At 41.4% G+C, this 25,450-nt stretch overlaps 1 protein-coding gene across 1 annotated transcript in view; it reads left to right on the top strand.

The window, feature by feature from the left end:
* The first annotated feature begins 252 nt into the window (after nucleotides 1-252).
* Nucleotides 253-25,450, top strand: part of LOC126188325 (E3 ubiquitin-protein ligase LRSAM1-like) — a 174,056-nt gene continuing 148,858 nt past the window's right edge. The window contains exons 1-2 of the mRNA XM_049929919.1: nucleotides 253-543; nucleotides 646-759. Coding sequence (XP_049785876.1) covers nucleotides 472-543; nucleotides 646-759 — 186 coding nt within the window. The 5' untranslated portion in view covers nucleotides 253-471. The remainder of the gene's footprint in view (nucleotides 544-645; nucleotides 760-25,450) is intronic.

Below are 25,450 nucleotides of genomic sequence, written 5' to 3'. Positions count from 1 at the left end.
AGTGACACATAATACTAATAATAACAGCTCTGACCAAAGATTTGTGATCACTCTGAAATGGCCAACATAAGAACGTTCGAATGAGCAAATGTCGAGAGGAAGAAAGGAAATACGCATGAGTGTAAACCTACACATCAAGAACTTTCTATTTTGTTATGTGAAATGTTGTATTGTTGTCTTTGTGTAAATAAACATTGTGTGTGTGTGTGTGTGTGTGTGTGTGTGTGTGTGTCATCACTCCAGAGATGTTTCATGTGGTACAATTGAAGTTGTGTACATGTCGAAAGTTTTAATAGTAATGCACGATGGTAGTACCGTAAATATACTTGTCATGTGCAACGCGGAAAGTGTTTGACCTAATGTAAGCGGTTGGTATCAACTTAGGGGTAGTCTTATTCGGTCCGTGTTGACAAACCGAAAATTGAGATACTTGTTTAAGGTGTGAGTACTTTCAATTTAGGACTCAGTATAATGCCACTATTTGGTAAAAAGGACGACAGAGGTATTGACTACAAATCTAGGTTGGAGCATAAACTATATTTGGTGAGTCTAGAGATTATGACAGTATAAATATATTACAATCACTGATTAAGATACTCGTCTTCTGCCCAAATCGTATCAATTACAGTTTAAGGTATTTTACAGGCTCGTGAAAATCCGGAGCCAGTTTTCGATTTGTCCGATTGTGCGCTGAAACATGTGCCATCCGGTGTCTACACGCTCTGTAAAGTGTTCAGGAAAGAAGCGCTTTATATGCAGGTACTCGAGCGATCTTCTTTATTACATTTTTCATAACTTGTTGTTTCAAATAATAGTGACATCTACAGGAGTCAGTTTTAATATCCTTTGGCAATCGCATTACACTTGTAGGGAATTACCAGTTGTTATACAAGCAAATAATAACACCATTGATTGAAATGGTGTGATTGACATTATACAGTGAGTTGCTGGTAATAAATAGCGACTGGCAGAAAATCTGAAAAGAGAATCTGAAGACGGTGAGTGAATTTCTCACTTCACATTGTCTGAAGGGTCAAAGCAGTATGAAGACATCCGATGGAGGGAAGACTGTGAAACGAAATTAATTCAGATAGAGCTGTTTGTTAGCCTAACAACAATTTGTAAGCAAATGATTTCTCTTGACAATCTACGTTGAGTATCCCAAGAGAGTGAAAATTCCGTTGTTATTTTATGGATTCAGATTACGTAGCACATAAGCCTAAATGCCTGAATATTAATTTAGGAGTGACAGTGATGGTTATATAGTATGTACGGTACTTAACTACATACTTTGTGTGGTGTGTCCACATAAATGTTTACAAGATAGTCTTTCATTATTTTAATCTGGTCAGTAAGTTCATACTGTCTGCACGTTGGTAGATTGTAATCCTCGCATAAGTATATTATCTCAATCACTAACTTATTTACTTAAATTCCCTACTGAATTAATAAAACTGAATCTGTAAGGCAAGAACTGCAATAGCAAAGAAAAGCAGTTCTGATACTACAAGCTTGTTTCTGCAAACTAAAGAAAACTTATTTGTGGTAAAAGTGATATTTATAAATGATGATACATCTATTTTGTAATTTATATGCTTCAATAATTATAGAAAAACCTCTTAGTTAGCATGAGGTATGCTGCCCTTGTATTTGATTAATCACCTTCTAGTTCATTATACTGAGAGTCATAGATAGAAAAGTTACCTACGCACTGTGAGACTGGAGATTAGTATCTTAGAGTACTGGAGCTTGACAATAATCAATCCGACATAGCACTCTATCTCCATACTAATATAAGCATAATATTTCAATCTTTCTCCCCCCCCCCCCCAACGGCCCTCGTCAAATAGACAATGTAAGCAATATGTGTGAAATACCTTCCACTTTGTTGTTTGGCTATGGATAATAACGTGCAATTGGTGAGTCACTATAGTTTAGAGCACAGAAATGTTAACACAATCCATACTGCACTAGATATGACATTAGCCCAATGCAGATCAACATTTGAACTGCAGAATCCTTTCTCCTGACGTGTAGTAAAACTTTTGTCATTCTGTGTAAAAGTTACATATTGGATACTCCTTTTACTTTTCAGTATGGTGTGAATGTAAGCACTGGAGCTGTTGAAACTATCAACTTTGTGTGTGCACCACTTCACAGTTCATGCATGAAGTCTGTGCTTGATTCGGTCACTGGAGGCCACCCAGTCTGCTAGTACAACAGCAGCCTGCCAGTTGCACCCCCTGTTAGAACTAATGACTATACAGACTGGAGTGCAAGGCTGTGCTGGCCACTTACTTTCTCTCGTGTGCTTATGCTTTTACATGTAATAAGGTCAGAGTGTTTTTGGGTTAGAACGGGAGGCATATCAGGTCCCCTGTAAATTTTGTTAGAATTCAGATTTTGAATTGAATGAGAAATATTAGTAAATAGAGGATATACTGAATTAAGTCTTCAGAAATGTCTCATTGAAATGCTATACTGATTTTCCTTACCTGTTTTTATCCAATCTGAGTTGGTGCACATTATTTAAATATGAGATTACCCATCCATATACATTTATCAAGAGAAATGGTATCTTATGGACAATCTTTGGGTAAGAAATAGTTTCGTCATGCCTAATGTCGTAACTAATTCTGTTACTTCCATTTTCTGAGACTACAGAATGTCATCATTTGGTAAATAATCGGTCGACAGGATTATCAGTTGCTCCATCTTCAATGTGTTATGCACAGCATATTGTTTGTCCAAACCCTTCAGGACAAGGTAGGGTACCTGCAACCTTCATTAATCAGTGACTTGAATATAGTATGTAGATACTCTGGCCCATTTAATATCACCAACGGATTCATGTAGAAAAATAAGTCATAAATTTTATTATCAAATCCAGATTATCAACTCTTACTGTATGTTGGATTGTTTGTCAGTAACCTCCAAATGGCACTAGAAATTTTAATGAAATGTACTGTTTACCATTACAAGTGTTACCTCTCCTTTCAGCTGCTCCTGAAACTTAATCTATGTGAAGTTCCTTTTTAGCACTCTCAGATTCTGCTCATGTCACTTTTGATGTTTCTGGTCCTTTGTTTACTACAAAGGACATACCTGCTTCATTACATTTCTTGATTTCTTGAGACCTCCAGCCTTCCCACTTCTTGGCACAGCTATCTTATTCTTAAGTGTTTAGTTCACAGTTACTTTTGCACAAGTATATTGATAAAGGGTCTGTAACACATCCATGCCAGATTTGACCAGGAGAAGAATGGAACAGGTTTATAATTTGTTCACAGCCAGCAGCTTAACACTTTATCTTACAAAGCCTTACATGACAATTCCAAAAAAATAAAAATCACATATGGGTACCACAAGGAGAGATCAATGAGTATACACTGAATGAGGCTCTGTTAGGAAGTTTCTGGATGTCCATGTGGACAATAAACTGCGGTGTGTACCAGTAAGTGGGTAAGTTAATTAAAACATTCAATTCTTCCTGTTTTGGATTTAGAAAATCTCTTTGGAGCATCTTCAGGGTTAGGGGTTATTACATATATCAGCCTATGGTATTAGTGGTTAATAACAGGAGTGATTTTTAGGGTTATCTCCATAGTTCACAACTGCTGCAATAGAAGTAAAAATAATTCCCATATAGAACAATGGAAAATCCAAGATGGAATAATGACAATATTATGAAAGGACAAATCACTGTTCACCATGTTGAGAAGATGTTGAGTCGCAGGCAGGCACACCAAAACTCTCTCCTCACATCCTTCGGCCCTCCCAGAACCCCCCCCCCCCCCCCCGCCTCTCTCTCTCTCTCTCTCTCTCTCTCTCTCTCTCTAACACCCCCACCAACCACCACCACCACTCCTATCTTCTACCTGCTTCCTAAAGTCCATAAACCCAACCACCCAGGACGCTCCACTGTAGCCGGTTACTATGCCCCCACTCAGAGAATCTCTGCTCTCGTAGACCAGCAGCTTCAGTCTGTTACCCATATCCTACCCTCCTATATAAAAGACACAAACCACCCAGAACACAAATACGCTCACCTGGTTCAGATTCATCAATGACATCACCATGATCTGGATCATGGATGAGACATCCTATCCACATTCCCTCACAACCTCAACACCTTCTTTCCCATTCACTTCATCTTGTCCTCCTTGACCCAACAAGCCATCTTCTCCGATGCTGACCCCCACGTCAAAGGTGGCTACATCAGTAACTTCATAAATATCAAACCTACCAACAACCAGCGAACTCTTCCACTTCGAAAGCTGCCACCAATTCTATACCAAGAAGTCCTTCCACACAGCCTAGTCACCCATGGTCGTTGCACCTCAAATGATGAGCAGTCCCTTCTCCAAACATACCAAACGTCTCACTAAGGCATTCACAGACTGCAATTACCCTCCCATACTTGTACAGAAACAGATCTCCTGTGCCTTCTCTCTCCAGTCACCCACCACCTCCCAGGCTACCACATCCGGCCACAAAGGTGCACTCGTCTTGCGGCTCAGTACTACCCAGGACTAGAGAAACTGAATCACATTCTCTGCCAGGGTTTTGACTACCTCTCGCCGTGCCCTGAAATGAGGAATATCCTACCCACTATCCTTCTCACCCCTGTCACCACCATCCACCCCTGCTTCCTACCCCTTGCCTCATGGCACATATCCCTGTAATAAACCTAGCTGCAACACCTGTCCCATACATCCGCCCACCACCACCTACTCCGGTCCATTCACAAGAATCACCTACCCTATTGAAGGTAGGGATTCCTATGAAAGCAGTCATGTGACCTACAAGCTAAGCTGCAACCATTGTGCTACATTCTGTGTGGGCGTGACAAACCACAATCTGTCTGCGTGAATAACCTCCAACAAACTGTGCCCAAAAGACAGCTGGACCACCCAGCTGCTGAGCAAGCTGCTCAACACATTATTTTTCACTTTGATGACTGCTTCACAGTCTACACCATCTGAATCCTCCTTACCAACACCAGCTTTCCTCAGTTGCACACGGGGGAACTCTTGCTGCAATATATTATGTTCCCCTATCACACCTGGCCTCAACCTTTGTTACCCCTGTCCTTCACCCACCTGCCCCCTTCCCTCCACCCACTCCAGCAGTGCACAACATTGTATTCCACCAACACACCCACTAGTCCCCCTCTCTCCCTGCCCCTCTTTTCCTCCCCCGCCCCTCTTTTCCTCCCCCTCCCCCCCCTCCCCCCCCTGGGTCTGGGGGTTAGAATAGGCCCGTAGTATCCCGGCCCATCGTAAGAGGTGACTAAAAGGAGTCTCTCACTTTTCGGCCCTATAAGTTCAGGTCCCATTTTATGGTTTGACCTGCGACTTTGCAAATTCTACAGAAGTGTGGGCCATATGGGGAAGGACACCTTATGTGGTGCACGAGTTATCCATAGTGCCCTTAGATTCAGTTTCCTGAACCTCTTCTCATGGATTTGTATCTCCACCTGCAATTCAACTATTTGGGTGAGGATACTTTCTGGGGTACGTCATATTATTTCGTCTCTTGTCCTCTTTCACCCCCATGACGATTGGATTTCTCTGCGTCCAGTATCCAGGATGGTAGCCAGTCCATTGTGGTGAGGCTGCCATGTACCCATTTGGTAATAGCCCCATGACAACACAAGGATCGCACAGCTGATCCCTGAGCTGTAAACTCTCTACATATGCCAAGGAATAGATACCTGTCTTCCTGGGGCATCAGGATTCAAGGCAGTGGCCATCTTGCCAGGTGGCCTTTGCTGTGACTGGGTGGCGCCCGTGGGGTGAGCCCCTGATCAGAGTGGGTGGCATCAGTGCGGATGACCCGCAATGAAGCGGATTAAGTCATCTCTTGCTGGTGAAGATACATTGCCAGCAGTTCCTAAGAAGGACAAGTTCGAGTACAATGCTGACAGATATGACCCTAAATCATTTCCCTCCCTCGCTACACCATGGGAGGAACGTAGGCCCACAGAAAGAAGAGTGTCCTATTCGCCTTGGTATTTTGTTTGTAGCAGAATGGATGGGGGCTCCTTTCTCCCTATGAAGCCTCAGTTTTTTGTTGAACATCTTGAGGGTAAGTTTGGGGAAGTGACAGCGCTGTCCAATATGAGAAGCAGTGCAGTCTTGATTCAGACAGCATCCCCAGCCCAATCCTGGGCGTTACTCACTTGTGACCGGCTGTTTCCGTTACTCCCCATAAAAGCCTCAACATGGTCCAGCAGATTATTTTCCATTGTGACCTCCTCTAACAGTCTAACGACGAGCTCCGTGCCAATCTAGAATGGCGAGGTGTTCATTTCATCCGGCACGTTTACAGGGGACCCAAAGACAACAGGGTTGCTACCGGTGCCTTCATCTTGGCCTTTTAGGGTGATTCATTGCCTGAAAGGTCAAGGCGATGGTTTACCACTGTGACGGTAAACCATACCTCCCTCCCCCTATGCAGTGCTTTAAATGCTGAAAATTCGGGCACATCTTCCCGCTGCCCTTTCAATGCCACATGTCGAGACTGCAGACGTCCACTGCATCCAGATACTCCCTGTGCACCTCCTCCCACTTGTATCAGCTGCAGAGAGCAGCATTTCCCCTGCTTGCCCGACTGCACAGTACTCCAAAAGGAGTGGAAAATCGTGGAGTACAAGACCCTGTACCAGTTGACTTGAAAGATTACACTCCATTTGGTTGACTTCCACATATGCTGTAGCTGCACTACCATCGCCATCACAAGAACCAGTCGTACCACACACTGTGCCATGAACAGTGGGCCCTCCGGGCCTCCAGAACACATCTGCCCCCTTGGTGGTAGGGGGAAAAATCTCCTTCCGTTCCTCTCAAAGTACCTACTTTGGCAGCAAGGCCCCCCAAACACAGGGGAAATCAGTCCCCTCCCCACAGCTGGAGAAGCAACAGCCTCCTCTGGCTCCTCTCATGTGCAAGGGGTCCCTTGGGACCCTCTCTCCCAAGGTCTCCACTAATGCCACAGCGGACACTAGGAGCCAAAAGCTGCTGGACGAAGAGCTTCATAGTCTTCCTCTTTGCCTGAAGCTACTTCGGTCAACTCCTCCCAGCAAGCTGCTAAAGAGAAGCGAGAGGGTAAGCAAACAGTCTGCTAAGAAAAAGGACCCTCCGGTGGCCCCAACACCACCACTCCCTACCAGTTCTGCACCTGTGGATGAGGTGGAGATCTCAGCATCCCCTGAGGCCCTGGATCTCACTGATGCCTCATCCACAATAGAAATGGATACAAATATTCAATTGGTGGCAGCAGGTGACCCTGAGGCGGAACCTGCCTCCTTGCATGCTTCGTGCCTTCCCAGCCTCACGATAACGTCATCCTCCAATGGAATTGCTGCGGTTTTTTCCATCACCTGGCTGAGCTACGGCAACTGCTAAGCTTTACACCTGCTTTCTGCATTGCCCTACAGGAAACCTGGTTCCTGGCAATGCGGACCCCTGCCCTTTGCGGCTATAGGGGATATTACAAGAACCGTAGCAACTATAATAGAGTGGAGTTTGTGTCTATGTCCTGAGCTCAGCGTTCAGTGAACCTGTGCCCCTTCAAACCTCTCTTGGAGCTGTGGCTGTCAGGACAACAGAGGAAATAACTGTGTACAACATATGTCTTCCTCCAGATGGTGCAGTACCCCTGAACGCATTGCCTGCACTGATTGATCAACTCCCTAAACCTTTCCTACTTTCGAGAAAGGACACCCTTGTGGGGTGGCACTGTTCTTACTGGCTGAGGTGAAGGTGTCGAACTTTCCTGTGTCAACTCGACCTCTGCCTCTGAAATACTGGGACTCCCACACATTTCAGTGTGGCTCATGCCACTTACTCAGCCATTGATTTATCCCTCTACAGCCCAGAACTTCTCCCATCTGTCCACTGGAGAGCCCACGGATGACGTGTGTGGTAGTGACCACTTTCCCATCTTCCTGTCACTCCCCCTGCAATATTCCCCTGGACATCTACCAAGATGAGCTTTAAACAAGGCAGACTGGGACACTTTCACCTCTACTGTCACCATTGAATCTCTCCCTCATGATACCATCGATGTGGTAGTTGAGCAGGTCACTAGAACAATCGTTTCTGTGGCAGAAAACAAGATCCCTTGTTTATTAGGTGCCCCCAGCAAAAGCCAGTATCTTGGTGGTCACTGGATATCGCTGAGGCCATTAAAGAGTGTGGGCGAGCTCTACAGTGACATAAGTGGCACCCTTTTCTAGATCACCTAGTAGTTTTTAAACGGCTCCGTGCCCATGTTCGCCAGCTTGTGAAAAGATGGAAACAGGAGTGTTGGGAGAGGTACGTCTTGACCATTAGGTGCCATACGTCACCTTCCCAAGTCTAGAAGAAGATCAGACGTGTTTTTGGATACCAAACCCCAACAGGTGACCCTGGCATTAACATCAATGGCCTGTTATCTACCGACGCAAATGCAATTGCTGAGCACTATGCTTGAGCCTCCGTGTCTGAGAATTATCCCCTAGCATTTCGCACCCTCAAACAGCGGAGTGAAAGGAACATCACAGTGAACCCTATAATGCTCCATTTACAGGGTGGGAGATCCTCAGTGTCCTAGCACATTGCACCGGCGCAGCTCCTGGGCCAGATCAGATCAACAGTCAGAAAGTCAAACATCTATCGTCTGACTGCAAGCGACATTTCCTTGTCATCTTCACCCGGATCTGGTGTGATGGCGACTTTCCATCACAGTGGTGGTAGAGCACCATCGTTACAGTGCTCAAACCAGGTAAAAACATTATTGATGTGGATAGCTATCAGCCCACCAGCCTCACCAACGTTCTTTCTAAGCTGTTAGAACATATGGTAAGTCGGCAGTTGTGTTAGATCCTGGAGTCACGTAGCCTACTGCCTCCATGCCAGGACAGTTTCATCAGGGTTGCTCTACCATTGATACTCTAGTTTCCCTAGAGTCTACCATCCGAACAGCCTTTTCCATACGCCAACACCTAGTTCCCGTCTTTTTTTATTTACGAAAAGCTTACGACACGGCCTGGTGATGACATCCATGCCACATTATATGAGTGGGGTCTGCTGGGGCCACTTCCAATTTTTATCCATAATTTCCTATCATTCCATACTTTCTGTGTCCAAGTCGGTGCCTCCCATAGTTCACCCCCTATCCAGGAGAATGTGGTCCCGCAGGGCTCTGTATTGAGTGTATCTCTATTTTTAGTGGCCGTTAATGGTGTAAGAGCAGCTGTTGTGCCATTGGTCTCACTTTCTCTGTATGCAGACGACTTCCGCATTTTGTACTGCTCCTCCAGTACTGGTGTTGCCAAGCAGCGCCTACAGGGAGCCATCCACAAGGCGAAGTCATGGGGCTCTAGCCCATGGCTTCCACCTTTCAGCCGTGAAGTCGTGTGTCATGCACTTCTGTCGGCATCGTACCTTTCATCCATAACCAGAAACTTACCTTAATGACGTTCCACTCATGATAGTGGAGACATATTGATTCTTAGGACTGGTTTTTGATGCCCAATTGATGTGGCTTCCTCATCTTCTTCAGCTGAAGTGGAAGTGCAGGCAGCACCTCAATGCTCTCTGCTGCCTGAGCAACACCAGCTGGGGTTCAGATCGCTCTACACTGCTTCAGCTCTACAAAGCCCTTGTTCAATCCCACCTTGACTATGGGAGTGTTGTTTATTGTTCGGCGGTGCCCTCTGCAATGTGTTTACCCGACCTAGTGTACCACTGTGGCATTTGACTGGCAACAGGAGCTTTTAAGATGAGTCTGGTGACCAGTGTCCTGGTGGAGGCCAGATTCCCTCCATTGAAGGTTAGGCATGCACAACTGCTCAAGAGTTATGTTGCACACATTCGTAGTGTTCCTGAGTATCCAAATTACCGTCTCCTTTTCCCATCCACAGTGGTTCATCTCGCGCAACCGAGGCCCAGGTCAGGGCTTAAGATTGCGGTTTTGTGTCCGATATCTTCTGTCTAAAATGAAGTACTTGCCTTTACCACCTATACTCGAGGTCCAATCACATACACCTCCAAGCTTCGCCTGGACCTTCCACATGATGCTAAGGACTCTGCTAACCCCACGGCTCTCTGCTATCACTTCCTCTCGATTCTTGACATGTACCAGGACCGTGAAGTGGTTTACACTGATGACTCGATGGCTGATGGTCACGTTATCTTCGCGTATCTTCATAGAGGACATGTGGAATAGCATTCATTGCCAGATGGCTGCAGTGTTTTCACTGCAGAGCTGGCGGCCATTTCTCGTGCTCTTGAGTGCATCCTCTTATGCCCTGGCAAGTTGTTCCTCCTCTGTACTGACTCTTTTTAGCAGTCTACAAGCTGTCAACTACTGCTACCTCCGCCATCCTTTGGTAGCAACCATTTATGCCCTGAAACAGTCCAGTCATTTCATGGTGTTTGTGTGGACCTCAGGCCACATTGTAATCCCAGGAAATGAACTTGCCGACAGGCTACACAGAAACCTCTTCTGGAGATCGGCATCCCTGTACATGACCTGTGATCATTATTATGCCGCAAGGTCTTTCAGCTTTGGGAGATGGAATGGCATAATCTCAGTAAACACGACAAACTGTGTGCCATTAAGAAGACCTCCATGAGGGACTCTGTGGTTCTCTGCCGGCTCCGCTTTGGCCATATGTGGCTAACACCTGGCTAACTCCTCTGTCATGAGGACCCACCTTGCTGTCACTGTGGCTCACATATGACTGTTGTCCACATCTTGCTGGACTGCCCACTTTTAGCCGCTCTTCGGTGGACTTTTAACCTTCCCTGCACCCTACCTTTGGTGTTCGGTGACAATGCCTCAACAGCAGATTTAGTTTTCCATTTTATTTATGAGGGGAGGGGGGGGGGGGTTTGGTAGTGTTCATCGTACCATCTAAGGTTGGGCATTTAGCCTTCTCTCTGAGGTCGCCACCCTCCCTCCATTTTAACTCTGTCGCACTTTCTTTGCGTTTTGTCTTGGTGGTCATCTTTTCCCTAAATGTGTTCATCTTGCCTTGTCTTTTTGGGGTGGACATTTTAATGTGTTGCAGAGTGGCTGGCTCATCCTCTTTTATTATTGTGATCAGCTAACCCAGACTATCTGCTCTATGATTTTAATACCTTCTTCTACTTTTCCATGTGGTGTATGTTTTCCCCATTTTTGTTCATTCCATTCGTTTTCTTTTTAGGTGTGGTGTGAGGTGTTTTTGTACCTGGAGCCTTGCTTGTGTCAGCAAAAAGGGACTGATGAGATGACCCTGTAGTTTGGTCCCTTTATACGCCAAACCAACCAAACAACCAACCTTCCGCACCCCTCCCCCTTCTGTGTTGCATGGCCACAGATTCGGATGGAGCTCTTCTTGGATCTGAAAGCTTCCATTGCTCGAATGGCGTTCCATTGTTTGTTCTGAATGCTGTTACTGGAATTTCAGGTTTGCACTGTTTTCTTACACCGATGGCACTGATCAAGTGGGATCTTCTGTGGCAGGGACACAATCTCTTGTGTGCCACATGTGGGATGTTTATTGCGGAATTGATGGTGATCTGTTGGGCCCTTTTTTATTAAACGGCTCTCCCTCACCCAAGTTTTGTTGTGTACGTACTTCATGAGCGGCCTTCAGGCTATTGCTCGGTGTTTTTCCTGCCATCCCTTATCTCTACCATCCAAGATTTTCTCATATGAACTTGGTGATGCTGATTCTTCTGTCAACTTCCTTTGGGTCCCTGGCCACGTAGGTTTCCTGGGTAATTAATTTGCTGATCTCTGCCTCTCCTGGTAGTAATCTACTAGCCTCTTCAGTCTTCATATTGACGATACTAGGTTGACCCACAGATTTTTAGCCTGCAGTGAGTCAGCACCCATGTATAGTTGTGAGGCTGCACTAATGATGACAGATATTTTGTGGACAGGTCCTGACTTTTGGCCTTTCATACTAAGCATGCCCTCCCACATTCGTTGTCTTGGGTGTTAGCGGACGACCCACACATGGTTATGTCTGTCCTTGGTTTTCTTCGCGAAAGTAGTTGGTACTCTCAGGTGTAATTCCTTGAATTTTTTTCTTGAATTTGAATCCCTCACTTAGCATAGGCATTGGTTATGGAGGCCTTGATTTTGCCTTCACACCGACCAGGTTCTCCCTGCCTTTTTTCCCTACATTTTGTTTGGTCTGTTGTGGTTCCCCCTTTTTTTGTCTTAATCCCATGGTGTTGTCCCTATTTATTTGTGATATGGTATGATGTGGTACGGTGTGGGTGTCGGGAACATTCGATGGCAGCGGTGGTTCCCAACCATGCATAGCATTTCTGGGGCACCCCTGCTCTCCCAGTTTCCACTTGTCCCCTTCCTGCTCTTTCTTCTTCCTGCTGCCTTGATGTCCATTTTCCCTCTTTTGTTTGCACGTTATCCCTTCCCCTTGACTGGACTGAGATGTTTGTATTGTTCCATCCTTGATTTGTATAATCGTTGATAATGGACCAATGACCTCGCTGTTTGGTCGCCTCCCCCCAAGCAACTAACCAATCTACTTTCCTCCTTTCCCTCCACTCTGCACTTTATGGTCCCCTACCCCTACCCCTACCCCTACCCCAGCCCCAGCTTCTTCCTCACCCCTGCCACCCAGTTTACTTCTCCCATCATGTGCAATTGCTCACAGTATTTCCTCTGTGGCCAGAGACAGTTTTCTTGTCTCTGTGAGTTGTGCTTGCCTGAAACTGTATGTGTAGTCTATTGTGGAAGGTGGCTTTTAGCTGAAAGCTCACATGTTTAGCAGTCTTTTTGGTTTGCCTATCTACAACACGGAGCATCTCCCCTACATGGTGAGCAGCAATCTGTCCTTTCCATCCCGTGTAGAGCATGCATCTCTCCATGGCTCAGAACGGAGTTTTATACTGCTGTATGTACAAAAGTCTAGAGTAGGTTGCCAGTAGACATCAGGCAAGAAATTGAAAAATCTTCAGAAACAGTGTACAAGACCACATCTGTAGCCACTCTAATGTTTATATGGAACAGATCTTGGCATATTATATAGACAGCAGAAAGGGGTATGTGTAAAGTATTAGGTAAAAACAGCAGCTGAATGTGTAGGGAGAAGAGCAGTGGTTTTTTCGAAGTAGCTGTTTTCATCCTAATACACATATGTGAAGCGCAGGGGTAGAGTAAAATTAGTCATAATTGTTGTTAGTACATTTCCCAGATGTAGCCAGCAGTAGTTACTTGGACCTGTTGATATATAATTTGACTTGTTCCACATTCCTGAAAACTCTCCTTCATGATGGGGTTTAAGCAACAAGCTGCATGAATGAATTGGTGTATGCAGAAAAGAAGCTGCAAAAGATGTTTTGTACATCCGGTGCAACTCCCCCCCCCTTCCCCCCCCCCCCCCCCACACACACACACACACACACACACACACACACACACACGTGTGTGCACACCAGTGTGTGCAGACCCTGATCAAATCCAGACAATCTAGTTGTCGCAAATGCAGTGAAAATGTGAGGAAGTATTGAAGTTAATGTGCAGTGTGAGGGAAATTGAAACACATGTACAAGTAATAGGTAAACACTCCAAAAATTCACTAACACAATATACATATTAAGTTTCTATGGTTTCCTTGTCTTGTGTGTGTGTGTGTGTGTGTGTGTGTGTGTGTGTGTGTGTGTGTGTGTGTGTGTGTGTTGCTCAACTTGACCTAAAAACTATATGTGACTCTGAAGCTAACTGTAATGGTCGTGATGTGACAGTGGAAACATGTTGTTAAGGCATGGAAATTAACATGTTGGGCATACTGAACCAGAATCTAACAACCTTGCGTTACTATAGCAGTAAGCTGGAACAGCTGATACAGTGCATACCAGAACATTCTGTAAGTTCAAAATGTCAGCGTGTCTGCCAGTACATTAGGCCAAAAAAATTAGCAACCTAAGATTCCATAGATAAGTGCACTGTTGTAGCAACAGTCTGTGTTGAGTCATCAGATATAGTGTATTGAGGCATAGAATTGTCTGACAAGATGATATGCCCCGTAAGAAATTATTTTCTGTGACCACTGGTTATTTGACAAACTAAAAGTGTAAAAAGTGATATGGCACAGAAAATTGTATTTCTGCACTAACAGTGATGTGGGAAAAGTATCATACCATAAACAAAACAAAGCATTGGGTTCCCAATACTAACATAATTAAGACTGACATGTATTCAGACAGCCAGAGCAAAGGAATTGTCAAAACTTTGTTATGAGTTTGGATTGAAAGCTACAGGTTTCATAAAACATGGTGCTTGTGTGGAAGAAATGTCACAGACCTGTGGAACTAGACACAGTCAGGCTATAGTATGCCGCAAAATTAGTTCATTACAATCAGTGACAAAACGATCGAGGTTTACAAGAATGAACTAGAAGAGTCACCTCATGGTTTGAGAATTGCTCTAAGTAAGAAAGATAAAAAGCTTTGTAAAATGATCAGCCAGCAGACTACAAAGTAGCTTACATTAGATGCAGAATTATTATAAATGCCACTGTGGGAGGAAATGTACATATTGCAGTAATATGGAGAGTTCCTGTGCAATAGATATGTGGAAGTTAATAAATGGTATTGTCAAAGCTTCAAGAAATAGAAATGACAGTGACAGTACCAATGTCTCTCCTCATATATATATAAAAACAAAGATTCTGTAACTTACCAAATGAAAGTGTTGGTACGTTGATAGAGACAATAACAAACCCACACACACACATTTCAAGCATACAGACACAAGCAGACATATATGTATACAGGGCGTTTCAAAAAGAAAGAGCAGATTTCAAACATTTATTTCTCAAAAACTACAAATGATAGAAACACAATTCCAACGGTCCTTCACTCAATATGAGTACCAAATGTTACACAACAAATATCAAAACTGTACCTCAATATGAGCACCATTTGTTACACGACAAATATCAAACCGGTATCTCATTTCTTGCCACACACGACGCAACTGGTCTTTAGTTACCGAATTCACGGCCGCAAAAATTCGATGTCGTACCTCTTGAAGAGTAGCGGGCATAGGTGGGACATAAACACAGTCCTTTATGTACCCCCACAAATAAAAATCGCAGGGAGTAAGGTCTGGTGACCTGGGAGGCCACAGACGATGACATTGATCTTGTGCTCCTGCTCTTCCAATCCACCGTCCTGGAATGGTGTTATTTAGGTACCGTCGTACAGGTTCAGAGAAGTGTGGTGGGGCGCCATCTTGCATGAAGATGAAGTGATTTGAATCTTCCTGAAGTTGAGGAAATAGCCAGTTTTCTAACATGTCCAGGTAAATGGTTCCTGTGATAGTTTTCTCCATGAAAAAGAAAGGTCCATAAACTTTGTTTACCGAAATTGCACAAAAGACGTTAACCTTTGGTGAGTCTCTTTCATGTTGAATAACGTCCCTCGGAGTTTCACTCGCCCAAATTCGTACGTTATGCCGATTAACTTTACCAGAAATGTGAAACGTTGATTTATCTGAAAAAATTAATCGTTCGGCAAAATTGTCCTCTTCCATGTCCTGTAGAATTGCAGTTGAAAATTCGAACCTTTTGTTGTGGTCGTCAGGACGCAATGCTTGCAATAACTGCAGTTTGTACGGCTTCATGTGCAGACGGTTACTCAGAACGCGCCATACCGTTGTTTTAGACATGTTTAGTTCGTGACTTGCCCGTGTCGTGGATTTTCTAGGGCTCCTTTCGTAAGCTGCACGGACACGCTCGACATTTTCATCCGATGTGCGTGGACGACCCGTGCTTTTTCGCTTGCAGATGCAACCATCTTCTACGAATCTGTGATGCCACTCATAAATTTGCTTATGACGAGGCGGCTGTTTGTTGAATTGACGGCGGAATGCACGTTGCACACCAACAATGGACTCTAACTTTGCAAATTGCAGCACACAAAATGATCGTTCCTGTGGTGTCGTCGCCATTTTCCTACAAACAAACGCCAGCGCCACTGCGGATTTGCATGGAACTTCTGCGCGGACCATTGAAAAACTTTGAACCTTTCTCTGACAAGAAACGTTTGAATTGTGTTTCTATCATTTGTAGTTTTTGAGAAATAAATGTTTGAAATCTGCTCTTTCTTTTTGAAACGCCCTGTATATGTGTGTGCGTGTGCGCGTGCGCGTGCGTGGGCGCACGCGCGCGCGTGTATACCTGTCCCTTTTCCCCCCCAAGATAAGTCTTTCCGCTCCTGGGATTGGAATGACTCCTTACCTTCTCCCTTTTAAAACCCACATCCTTTCGTCTTTCCCTCTTCTTCCCTCTTTCCTGATGAAGCAATCATGGGTTGCGAAAGCTTGAAATTTGTGTGTGTGTTTGTGTTTGTTATTGTTTCTATCAATGTACCAACGTTTTTCAGGAAACATTCCTTACACACAAAGAAAGAAAATATGTTATGTGGACGTGTGTCCGGAAACACTTACTTTCCATGTTAGAGCTCATTTTATTACTTCTCTTCAAATCACATTAATCATGGAATGGAAACACACAGCAACATAACGTACCAGCGTGACTTCAAACACTTTGTTACAGGAAATGTTCAAAATGTCCTCCGTTAGTGAGAATACATGCATCCACCTTCCGTCGCATGGAATCCCTGATGCGCTGATGCAGCCCTGGAGAATGGCGTATTGTATCACAGCCATCCACAATATGAGCACGAAGAGTCTCTACATTTGGTACCGGGGGTTGCATAGACAAGAGCTTTCAAATGCCCTCAAAAATGAAAGTCAAGAGGGTTGAGGTCAGGAGACTGTGGAGGCCACGGAATTGGTCCACCTCTACAAATCCATCGGTCACCAAATCCGTTGTTGAGAAGCGTACGAACACTTCGACTGAAATGTGCAGGAGCTCCATCGTGCATGAACCACATGTTGTGTCGTACTTGTAAAGGCACGTGTTCTAGCAGCACAGGTGGAGTATCCCGTATGAAATCATGATAACGTGCTCCATTGAACGTAGGTGGAAGAACATGGGGCCAAATCAAGACATCACCAACAATGCCTTCCCAAACGTTCACAGAAAATCTGTGTTGATGACACAATTGCACAATTGCGTGCGGATTCTCGCCAGCCCACACATGTTGATTGTGAAAATTTACAATTTGATCACGTTGGAATGAAGCCTCATCCGTAAAGAGAACATTTGCACTGAAATGAGGATTGACACATTGTTGGATGAACCATTCGCAGAAGTGTACCCGTGGAGGCCAGTCAGCTGCTGATAGTGCCTGCACACGCTGTACATGGTACAGAAACAACTGGTTCTCCCGTAGCACTCTCCATACAGTGACGTGGTCTACGTTACCTTGTACAGCAGCAACTTCTCTGACGCTGACATTAGGGTTATCGTCAACTGCACGAATAATTGCCTCGTCCATCGCAGGTGTCTTCGTCGTTCTAGGTCTTCCCCAGTCGCGAGTCATAAGCTGGAATGTTCCGTGCTCCCTAAGACGCCGATCAATTGCTTCGAACGTCTTCCTGTCGGGAGACCTTTGTTCTGGAAATCTGTCTCGATACAAACGTACCGCACCACGGCTATTGCCCCTTGCTAATCCATACATCAAATGGCCATCTGCCAACTCCGCATTTGTAAACATTGCACTGACTGCAAAACCACGTTCGTGATGAACACTAACCTGTTGATGCTACGTGCTGATGTGCTTGATGCTAGTACTGTAGAGTAATGAGTCGCATGTCAACACAAGCACCGAAGTCAACATTACCTTCCTTCAATTGGGCCAACTGGCGGTGAATCGAGGAAGTATAGTACATACTGACAAAACTAAAATGAGCTCTAACATGGAAATTAAGCATTTCCGGACACATGTCCACATAACATCTTTTCTTTATTTGTGTGTGAGGAATGTTTCCTGAAAGTTTGGCCGTAGACCAGTTTCCATAACACTTGCTTTTACAAAATATTTGAAGATATCCTTTAAAAACAGTTGTGTGTGGTTTTATGAAGTCTGAAAATAATGAAGCACAATATGACTTTAAAAAAAATTATTAACTATTGAGACCAGTGACCAATTAAATGTATCCTTAAAGTATCTGACATCACAGGTTTTGCATGTAAGTCATATTTTTAATGTAAGTAACGTCTTTTAAGTGCTTAAAAAATGTATCACTCCTATCCAACTTGGATTTTTGTTGCATTGAAGCAACAACTTACAACTGTTAAAATTGTAAACTAGAGAACTATAAGCTAGTTTATCTTTGTAGTTGATGAAAGATCTATGTATATAGAATAAAAATCACTGTAAGTGTTTCACAGAAATGTGTGTTGAGACCTTTTTTTCATTTCTGGCAATTGATGACCTGCCTTTCTTTATAAGATTAGTACAATGTTATATGCAGACGACAACATCCAGGCACAGAAATAATTATCTCAGTAGTCAGGAAAATTGTGTTGATGGTACAACAGATTACAGCAAATTGATTTTGGTGTCGATGAAAAAGAAAAACCCCTGTAATATTATTTCTTTCAAGTTAGATGACTTATCATGGGGCAGTGTGTAAGGTATAGTAGTGATATATTCTCTACAGTAATTTATTTGGTAACATATCTAATGAACTACATGCCCAGTAATACATGTTAGAACATCTTATCATTATTTTTAAAATGTTATGCCATATGTTATCTTCCAGGGCAATGCAATTAACACAGTATCCTTTTATTGCAGAAGAAAGCCATTAGAGAAATTATTAGGTCTTTGTGTACAGCACACTGCACACTGACCAAAAAAATTTACAGTAATAAAATTGTATTTACTAACAATTTTTGTCATTGAACAGAGGTGTACTGTACAAGAAACAATAAACCTACTTATATTCTATATTATGGAGAGTCACATCATAGATTATCAAGATCTGTTAACAACTTTGAGCTCAAAGGACATAAATTATTTAGAAAACTGTCTTTAGTACAAGATATTCCAGAACTTCAGTTTAAACAAAGAATATGCGGCTAATCAATTTCCAACTGATGCTGTATAGTAAAAGAATATGTTAATTGTAATATCAATAACTAACCATTTTTGTTGTGTATATATTAATTCAACTAAATTGCTCTTTGTTTGATGGAGCCTGTTTCTGTAATAAGGTATCAACAGTAAGATTATTATTAATAATTTTTTTGTAATTCCAGTTGTCTGATATGCAAAATGTATAGTAAGGGAAATCATTAAGAGATTTCCAGATAAACATTAGCTTCGCTCCAGAACGAAATTTTCACTCTGGAACAGTATGTGTGCTGATATGAAAGTTCCTAGTAGATTAAAACAGTGTACCAGACTATTACTTGAACTCGGGCACTTCACCTTTTGTGAGCAAGTGCTTTACCAACTGATCTACCCATGTATGACCCACGATTTGTATTTTCACCAGTAGCTCATCTCCTACTCTCCAAACACCACCAAAAAATAAATGTTCATACATATGACACAAGAAGTGAAGATCAGCTGAGTAGTATTCCAAACAGACTGACAGCTGTTGAAAAGAGTCCTCAGCACTTCTTTTTTTTCCTTTGGTCTCCCATAAAATGCATAATCTTAAATCATTTGATTCAGGTACAGGAGACAGGGCAAAATTGCAGTAAAATTTGAGCATAAACACAGAACAGTTGATGTTAATAAACAGCAGCATAATAATAATAATAATATTTTGTTATATACACATACAATGAAATCTAACACTTAATTACCCCTTGCTCAGATTATCATTTCATTCTCTATGAATTCTTATATTGAATAGTAGCATTTCTCCCACAGACTCGGCTGTAGACTAATTTTTAAAATGTATGGCTTCATATTAAATATGTTGTTGTCATTAACTTGCTATGTATTTTCATCCCAATATACTGTGGAGTCCATGCATATAAAATTAACTGGAATGTGTGTACCATAAAACTGTTTTTATTTCTCATGTTATCAAATAATTTTTGTCTGCTGTGTAGAGAGATCATAATTTCATAAATGTACATGGGGGGGGGGGGGGGGGGCAGTAAGGAATTATAATTTGTGCAGTAATGGGTGAAAAGACTGTTTACTGTGCAGCACATGTGTATCTGACAATTTTATTTTGTAGTTTCAGTATTCAATATACATAAATTGACCTTCCCCAAAAAATTTGCCATATCTGATAAGAATCAGCATAACTATGATAAGCAATTTTTTGTGTACTCAATTCAGTGGAATCTGCTAGTATTTGCATTGCAAATGCAAAACTGCATAGTTTATTTGATAGGAAGTTGATGTGTGTATTCCAGCTTAACATTTTTGTCCACGTTTACACCCAGGAATTTGACTGTGTAAGCTTCTTTCATAAGTTGATTGTTATATTGTTTTTTCAGTTCCCCAAATTTTGAATGTTTGGTTTTGAAATATACCATATGGGTTTTTGCAGTGTTCAGATTCAACCCATTTAACTAGAACCATATTTCTAAGGTATCCAGTATGCTTTGTTTTCTGTTGTGCAAGTATGATGTGAGGCAGTTTAGAGCATTGTCCTTAATATCCCATTTTGTCTGATTTGTAGACAAGCAAGTCATGGTTCATGGAGTCAGATCCTTTTGCGAGTTCACAGAAGATACCTGCAACTTTACTTTTCTGATCCAATGATTTACATATCTTTTCAATAAAGTTATTCACTGCATCCAAGGTGTTTTTTCCTGATTGAAATCCAAATTGGTTATTTGTAATAATATCATTTTTTACGAAAAAATTTTTGACCTGTTTTGCAGTTATTTTCACTTTTGACAGGACTGGAATAATAGAAATAGGATAACAGTTTCCTATGTCTTTCTTCGACCTTTACTTGAACAGAAGTCTGACTTCGGCATACTTCAAAACATTGGGAAAGCATTCCTGTTTAAAAGAGTGGTTGAATATTTTAGTTAAGGGAGGTGCTATTACGTCACACACTGTTTTAATCACTTTAGTGGGTATCCCTTCCCACCCAGCAGAGTGTTTATTTTTTTTTAATGATAATGTAACATTTTCCGCATACTTTAGTGTGACTTTTTTAAAATCTGTAAGATACTTAGCTTCTTGGTGGAGTCCAAAGGGATTTTCTTTACTCTGATACTCTGTTATATCAATATCTGATTTTCCCAAATTTTTGAAGAATTCATTTAAACACACTGATATTTGATATGGGGTTACAATAAAGTTATCACCTACTTTAATCCTAATTATTTCATTATTACTAACTCTTAAAACCCAACCCTGATTTGACAATGTACCACACTGCTTTTGTTTTATGTTGTACAGTGAATTTAATGTTTGCCATTTGCTTGGCTGCCTTCACAACGTTTTTAAAATATAGCTTTATAATGATGAACATACTCAGTAAAATGTCTGTTTTTATTATATTTCAGTTCACTGTGGAGTTTCCTCTTCCTGGTATTGGAAGTTTTTATACCCTCAGTTATCCATTTAAGTTTATTAGTCGTTTTGTTACATGTGGTTCTAAGTGGAAAAGTTTCATTAAATATTTCAGGAAAATTGCATAAAGAATTGTTAAAGTTACTAATACTCAAAATACACCTGTTGTACAGCCATAAAACCTCTCTTAACTTATTTCTAAATGTAACTGAATTTCTTTCATTGAAGTTCCTTCCCATGGCTTTTGTTACATGAAATTTCTTTGTTAATTTTTAGTATTTGAGTGAATAATGCAGAGTGGTCAGAGATTCCTAAACCTCTACAAAATTTATAAATGTCTCGAACACAATTTATTAGAATATTATCAATATACTGTGCATTTACTCTAGTGGGTTGCATGAAGTTTATTTTGAAGCCAAAGTTTTTTTTATTAAGTCAGTGAGCATGTCATTGCTTTCAGCTATGATATTAATATTGAAGTTAGCAGCTGTTACTATCTTTTTTTCTTCTGTGAGCTTTTCAAGCAGGCAATGAAATTTCACCAGAAAAGCTTCAATTGTAGCTTTCTCTGGTACTCTACAAATAGAAACTACTATGACATTTAGGTTCCTCAACTTGATACAGCAGCTTTCAAATATACGCTCCTCATTAGAATGAGTAAGTATGCAAGATTCTGCATGTGATTTCTCTCATCTGCGAAAGCTGTTGGCTAATCTGAAATTTGCCATTTTACTCAGCTGAATATCTGGTAAAATGTCTTCATAAGAGTCTATAGGACAACATGAATGAAAAGACATTCCAGAAACTTCTAAATGGTTATTTAATGTAAAAAGAATTTTATAGTGTAGAGGAGTATATGCTTCTTTCAGATATGTTTCTTGACTTTCCAGTGTTTGTATATGATCCGTATCATTTGAATATATTGTATGAAACACATATTTTTGTATGTCTACTCGGTAGTCATGTAAATAACTTTAAGGACCAAATATTGTTAGAGAAAAAAAATGTATACTCTGGTACTATCATTATTTCCATCTTAATGCCTTATGTTGTAATATGTAGGGTAAATGCTTTAAGACATTACATTAAGCTGAACAAGTCATTAGATTTCTAGTACACACTCTGTACATAGTGTAATCAAATGGGACCAAATAAAAAAAAATCAATCAACCAACAAGTATATTCGTATGAAAACTTTCACTTATTAAAGAAGAGTAGATCCTTAAAGTCACAGCCCATGTGCTCATCAAAAAATGTGACACATCTATGAGTATTTACTCCCTAATACCACTCCGCTGTGAACAAGAGTGACAAGCACAACAGTTCTTTCTTTCAGGCATTTAAAAGTATTCTGAAACTTGTGGAGGACATGTACCTCATTTCTGTTGCACAGTTAAAGGTTGTACTGATTACAGTCATCTCTCAACTTTATTCTTAGGGTGCTGAGGCTCTTGTTACTAAGAACTGTTACACTCATAATCTTAAACTGTTGTAGGAAGCAACAATGCTGCATTGATAGAAAAATCTGCAACAAAGCATTGTGTCTGTCCATTAATATTTCTACACATGTTGAGAAGGGAAAGTGTAAAGTGGTTTGGGAAGAGTGCTCTGTTGACTTGAATGCTAGATATTGGGTAAATTAAACATAAAAAAAATACTCTTTCTGGGAATATTTTGCTGCACAGGATTGAAATACTAAGCAAAAACATCAGGAATAAAGACATTTGGAATACAGATATTGCAGTAGCAATAAAGTGGAATAATATCAATATGTTACATGAAAAGGACAGGAAAGGATGTAAACGATGATTGATGGTGACCAATGCTGTGACGGCAACAAAAGTACTTTCTGGGACTGTAGAGTAATCTTGTTTTCCTTGGATGTGATTTCAACCTCTGTACAATTTTTCTGTTTCTTGTTCTTGAATATACATGGTAAAATTTAGTCACAAATATTTCTGACCAGTGTTAACTTTCACAGTATTCTCATTCTCTGATAACTACCTTCTTACCTCTTTTTACCAAATTTTTTCATATCAAAATACTCGTCAGCCTCCTTATAAAATGTCCTGCAAAGATTTTAATCTTTACAAAATTTTGGTTTGATCAAGTACTTCATAGAGTAAGACAGATATAACAAGAAACTGATCTTCTTGACATGTACTAGGAATGTGCTGAAAATTAATGTGTGACATAGTAAAATTTAAATAAAAAATTGTAACTAATGATATAGCAGTGTAAAGATAAATACTTGAAAAATGGATTGAGAAGACCTATTGCCAGAATTATATTATTTATTGGTGATCTTAGATCCAACATTTCTACACATGCAGACTGCACTATGAATAAAGAGTGACAAGCTCAAGATCAACTGGTAGGTAACAGATAGTACAAAGGTCATGAAGGCAAGAAATACCTTTTATTTAGTGTCTCAGGGCTCAGGGGGTATGCACTCTGGGTCTCTCTCTCTCTCTCTCTCTCTCTCTCTCTCTCTCTCTCTCTGTGTGTGTGTGTGTGTGTGTGTGTGTGTGTGTGTGTGTGTGTGTGTGTGTGTGTGGGGGGGGGGGGGGGGGGGGGGTTGAGATGGAAACTGGTTTAGGGGTAACACTTTGATCATAAATAAAGGAAAAATAGTAAAGTTAGAAGCAGCAAAAGAGCTGAATTAGGGAAAAACACTATTGCACAAGCTCTGTGCAAAAAATTCTAACAATATCGATGGATGGGCATCTGAAGTAGGGAAAAGCATCGGCAAGTTTTGAATAAAGTGCTAAGTAAACATTGCTATGTGCTAAGAATGCTAGGACTGTTGCAGCATTGAATTGTGGTCGTGTACCTATTGTTTGCTTATATCTGCTGTGATTTACTGCGAAATACAGGTATGGCAAAACACTTCCAAACTCCAAAAAAAGGGCTATCACAATAATGAAAGCACTTCCCAAAGAAAGCCATGCAGAATAATATTTAAAGGATTTAAAACAATTACACTTCCTGACTCATATGTTGATGGATGTGTGTGTGCTTTTTGAAAACTCGCCAAGGATTTTCAGGATTGAATAATCAGGTTCATAACTAACTACAAAACAAGAAACAGAAATGATCTACACACACACACACACACACACACACACACACACACACACACACACACACACAAACCATTTTTTTCTGGCAAGGCCACATTTGGAGAAGATGGCATCAAAAACTTACATAATACTCACGCCAATTTGGATCATTTTGCGATAATGTATTTTCAACCATTGTCACAAAGCCTTATCCCACTATCATTTCTATAGGAATGGTATTTGAAATGAAACAAAGGTAAAGATAGATCGTTCTGCGAGGTGTGAAGCATGGTCAAGTTACTGGCATTTGGCACTTGACGACACTGTTTCCTAAGCAATCTGTTTGTTGTCATTGGAGGCAAACATTTTCTGGAATGTAAAATATAAACCGAGCAAAGTGCCTCACACAGAGGACTTTAAGATTATTATGCTGGGAAATGGCAAGCAAGAGCTAACAGTTATCATTATTGTTAATGATTATGTACGGTGTACAAAAAAGAAATTGCCTTTCTTTCCCTTTTGTGGATTTACAGAGGAGTTCCAAGCCAAAACTTATATTAAACTGATGTCTTTAGTGGACACTTGTAACTAGAGGTAGCTGTGTACACACAAGAATATGCCACTTGTGATGATTAAAGAGACAGGGATATCGTTTCCTCCGTAAATTTTATCTGTGGTAACTGAGTAAACTTTTTCTTAAGGGAAAAAGTAGTTCTTGGGAACTTATTGCATGAAAAAAAATGTGGATAGTTGCTTAATTTTTTATTAGTATGCAAGGGATAATTGACTGAAAGCTCAGTTTTGCATGTCCTGTATATTTTACTGAAATAAACGTGGCTCTGTGTTATGCTTTAGTGGTTCTCAAGAATTGCATTTTCTGATGTATTAGAAAGAACGAAAATATAAAATGCATATGTTTTTGTACCTGTAGAATCAAGCCAGCCGGGATTAATGTATTTAATTGGA

The sequence above is a fragment of the Schistocerca cancellata genome, chromosome 5 (assembly GCF_023864275.1).
Source record: "Schistocerca cancellata isolate TAMUIC-IGC-003103 chromosome 5, iqSchCanc2.1, whole genome shotgun sequence".
NCBI lineage: Eukaryota > Metazoa > Arthropoda > Insecta > Orthoptera > Acrididae > Schistocerca > Schistocerca cancellata.
The sequence above is the reverse complement of the archived record's forward strand: the minus strand, read 5'-3'. Positions and strand labels throughout refer to the sequence as shown.